The 4,038-nt window shown below is 57.3% G+C and overlaps 1 protein-coding gene across 1 annotated transcript in view; it reads left to right on the top strand.

Annotated features, from left to right (window-relative positions):
* Nucleotides 1-4,038, top strand: part of BRSK1 (BR serine/threonine kinase 1) — a 30,011-nt gene that overhangs the window by 21,577 nt on the left and 4,396 nt on the right. The window contains exons 7-11 of the mRNA XM_045292383.1: nucleotides 97-267; nucleotides 1,619-1,716; nucleotides 2,126-2,285; nucleotides 2,451-2,511; nucleotides 3,342-3,803. Coding sequence (XP_045148318.1) covers nucleotides 97-267; nucleotides 1,619-1,716; nucleotides 2,126-2,285; nucleotides 2,451-2,511; nucleotides 3,342-3,803 — 952 coding nt within the window. The remainder of the gene's footprint in view (nucleotides 1-96; nucleotides 268-1,618; nucleotides 1,717-2,125; nucleotides 2,286-2,450; nucleotides 2,512-3,341; nucleotides 3,804-4,038) is intronic.

The following is a 4,038-nucleotide window of genomic DNA, read 5'->3' as shown; positions in this document are numbered from 1 at the left end:
CTCCTGGTCTGAGGGAGGAGGGCTGGGGGTCAGGACTCCTGGTCTGAGGGAGGAGGGCTGGGGGTCAGGACTCAGGTGCCGGATTGCCCTCCCCAGGGGCGGGAAACACGAGCCGGACCCCTGCCTGGAACCAGCCCCAGGCCGCCGGGTAGCCATGCGCAGCCTTCCATCCAACGGAGAGCTGGACCCGGATGTCCTGGAGAGCATGGCGTCGCTGGGCTGCTTCAGGGACCGGGAGCGGCTGCACCGCGAGCTGAGGAGCGAGGAGTAAGACCCCCCCCAAACCCAGCCCGATCCTGCACCGCCCTCGGGCCGCCGGCAGAGGGCGCACAGGGACCTTTGCGCACGCGCAGACGCGTCCCGGCCGCCTGCTCGAGGCCGCTTGGTGGGCGGGGCTTACGATTCCCGCGTGGCGTCGTTACGGGATGCAGCCACTAGGGGGCGACAGGAGCCGCGGGGAAAGAGGAAGAATGGTCCACTGTTCTGGAATAGATGCCCTGACCCACACAAAGGCAGCCTAAGAATCAAACAGTAATATATTGGGGGGCGGTGTCACACAACCGCCCTGGTTATGCAGCAATTAAGCACTCATTTACCAATCTGGGGGTCGTTCAGACCCAACCCAGAAAACCCCATAGGACAGGTCTACTCTGCCGGTTAGCGTCTCTAGAGTTTGGAACAGACTCCACGCCACACACTAGCAGTAACGGCATTTCTGGAAGGTCACTGGTCCCCTGTGGGACATCATCATACGTGGTAACGTAGGAGGACGGTGAAAAAGAGGAACACGTTCCACTGATGGATTGGCACAGTGGCTGCACGTATGAGCTCGAACATAAGACCACTGTGAGGGAGGACCGGGCACTTTCATGCTGTTGTACAGAGGGTCGCCAGGAGTTGCCACCTGTGTGACGCTGGGTGGATTACCTTGGTACCCTCCTCGAAAGTGGTGCGTAATAAGAGGACCAAGTTCATAAAGTTGTTCAGGGAAATTAAATGAATGAGCTCATGGTGAGTAGTTAGAAGATACTTCAGGGACCTCTGGGGGCATAATGGTTATTTGTTGGGCTGCTAACCATAAGGTCAGCAGTTCGGAACCACCAGCCGCTCTATAGCAGAAAAACTGGGGGGCTCTTTTTTGGCTTTTCTTTTCCCTTTTTTAAAAAAATTAAAAGATCATTTTGTTGGGGCTCTTATAACAATCCACACGTCAATTTTATCAAGCATATTTGTCTATATGTTGCCATTATTTTTTTTCAACATTTACTTTCTATTGAGCCCCTAAGGGGGGCTCTTTACTACTACAGAGATTTATACTCTGAAACCACTGGGAGCAGCTGTGCCCTGTCCCGTAGGGTGGCTGTGGGTCGAAGTGGACTTGACAGCAGTGAGTTTGGTTTTTGAGTTGTTCAGGATTAAGTGCTCAGATGTTAGGGCCTGTTATTTTAGTGACTAAAACGAGACAAAAGAAGCCAAAGAAATGGATGTCTTGAAAAACAAACGAGACACTGTGTGAAGTGGGGCCTGCGCGAGCTATGGCAGGTGGGAGTGAGACCCCCTAGTACGTGACTGCAGTCTTGTCCTCCCCCACCCCCACCCCCCACCCCATTCGTCTCAGGGAGAACCAAGAAAAGATGATCTACTATCTGCTCTTGGACCGGAAGGAGCGGTATCCCAGCTGCGAGGACCAGGACCTGCCTCCACGCAACGACGTTGGTGAGAAGGCCCAGAGCCCGCGCTCCAGGCAGGCGATACAAGCCCCGGGCTGGGTTTTAGATTCTTAGGCCCTGACTGGTGTCCTGGTTGGGTGATGATTACAAGCTCGACTGCTAAGTGAAGGGTCGGCCTGGTGAGCTCACCAACCGTTCGGAGGGAGAAGAGACCTGCTCCCACGAGGACCACAACCTGTAAAACCCCTATGGGCAGGCAGAAGTCAAAACGGAATCCGCCGAATTGTCCTCAGTCGCAACAGGGAGGGCCTTGTGCTGTGGCTCTTGTCCAAGCCCACCCCACGCTCGGTCTCCGTTTCCCTGCCCTCAGTCCCCACTGCCCTCCCCCCTTGAGACCTAAGATAAGAGGCAGCTGGCCAGTGTCACCAGCGAACTGAAAACTCCCCCCTTTGCAGACCCACCCCGGAAGCGAGTGGACTCACCCATGCTGAGCCGGCACGGGAAACGGCGGCCAGAGCGGAAGTCCATGGAGGTCCTGAGCATCACCGATGCTGGAGGCGGGGGCTCCCCAGTGCCCACTCGACGGGCCTTGGAGATGGCCCAGCATAGCCAGAGGTGGGAACCCCTGTCCCCCAGGGGGAGTCAGGAGGTCCAGGTGTGGGGGGCGTGGGGTGGGGTGGGGGATGACATCATTTCCTCCCCTGGAAGCGCTGTGGAAGGGGGAGGCCACCTGAACCTTTGCAGCCTTCGCACCTGATGGTTGCTTTGCATTTTCACCAGATCACGTAGCGTCAGTGGAGCATCCACCGGGTTGTCATCCAGTCCCCTGAGCAGCCCACGGGTAAGGCCAGGTCCCTGGTGGCTTTACAGGGTGAGCGCTCTGCGGAGGAGCCGGGGGTGAGGGTTGGGGGGGCAGGTGGGCAATGGGCGACGTGCTGAGCTGCTAATCAATCACCAAGTGGGCGATTTAAACTCACCAGCCGCTTCGAAGGAGACGTTGAGGCTGTGAGCTCCCGTAAAGATGTAGCCTTGGAAGCCCCGTGGAACACTTCAGCTCTGCCCTGTAGCGTCGCTGGGGAGAGCCTTGAGATGGGTTCTGTGTGTCTGGTTGGGTTTGAAGCGCTCTGCTGCTGACCACAAGGTTGGCAGTTAAAGTTCACCCACCGGTGCCTCGGAACAAAGGCCTGGTGATCTATTCGCCCTGCCAAAAAAATCCATTTATAAAAGCCTGTGTGGTGCAGCTCTATTCTGACGCAGATGTGGGGTCACCCGGCTTCGGAATCAACTCATTGGCAACTTTTTTTCTAAAGTGGGTAAAGAGGCTGAAGCAAAGATGGAGAAATTAAAACTACAATTCCCATGCGGCCATGAAACAGTGCCCCCCCTTCTCTGTAAGAACAAAGACCCAAAAGCTCATATGTATTTTTCAAGTCAAGTGGTTCCTATCCCTCCTCTGTAGGATTGGGATTTCAGAGTGTCTGAAGGGTTCATGTACTTATTTAACAAACGTTAATTGAACGACTCTTTTGTACCCGTTGTTAGCTGGGGGGGAGGGGGGGAGTAATTGGACTACAAATCCCAGAGTGCTCTGGGGCGGCTTCCATGCACACGTGCAGCAGAGGCCCCTGGAACTCCTGGGAGTTGTCCACTCCTGTCTGCATTCGTCCACAGAGTCCAGTCTTCTCCTTCTCGCCCGAACCCGGCGCTGGAGATGAAGCCCGGGGCGGGGGCTCCCCGACTTCCAAAACACAGACGCTGCCTTCTCGGGGTCCCAGGGGTGGGGGCACCGGGGAGCAGCCCCCGCCCCCAAGTGCCCGCTCCACACCCCTGCCTGGTCCGCCAGGCTCACCACGTTCCTCTGGAGGGACCCCCTTGCACTCGCCCCTGCACACGCCCCGGGCCAGCCCCACAGGGACCCCGGGGACAACACCACCCCCAAGTCCAGGTGGTGGCGTTGGGGGCGCCGCCTGGAGGAGTCGTCTTAACTCCATCCGCAACAGTTTCCTGGGCTCCCCTCGCTTTCACCGGCGCAAGATGCAAGGTGCGCAGGGTCTGGGGGCCACGCCTGGGGCCCTCCGGGAGGAAGAGGCTGGCAGCCTGGATTCCCTAGTCCTGAAGGCGTTAGAGCGCTTGGCCGCTAAACGAAAGAAAACTTAGTGGTTAGAAGCCCCCGACCCTTCCGAGGGGAGAGTCACTTGGCAGTTGACGTCCATGAAAGACCCACAGCCGCTGGGGAATATTCGGCCCCAGAGACCCTATGGAACAGTTCTGCTCTGGCCTAGGGGGTGGCTGTGCAAGCTAAGACTCAGGTGCTATGTGGGAGGATGTGGAAATCTGGAAGTGACCCCTCTGTACTGCAGGTCATCCT

The sequence above is a fragment of the Echinops telfairi genome, unplaced genomic scaffold (assembly GCF_000313985.2).
Source record: "Echinops telfairi isolate 266 unplaced genomic scaffold, ASM31398v2 ScPeMD7_655;HRSCAF=1070, whole genome shotgun sequence".
Classification (NCBI taxonomy): Eukaryota; Metazoa; Chordata; class Mammalia; order Afrosoricida; family Tenrecidae; genus Echinops; species Echinops telfairi.
Note: the sequence above shows the minus strand (reverse complement) of the source record. Positions and strands in the feature narration are given on the sequence as shown.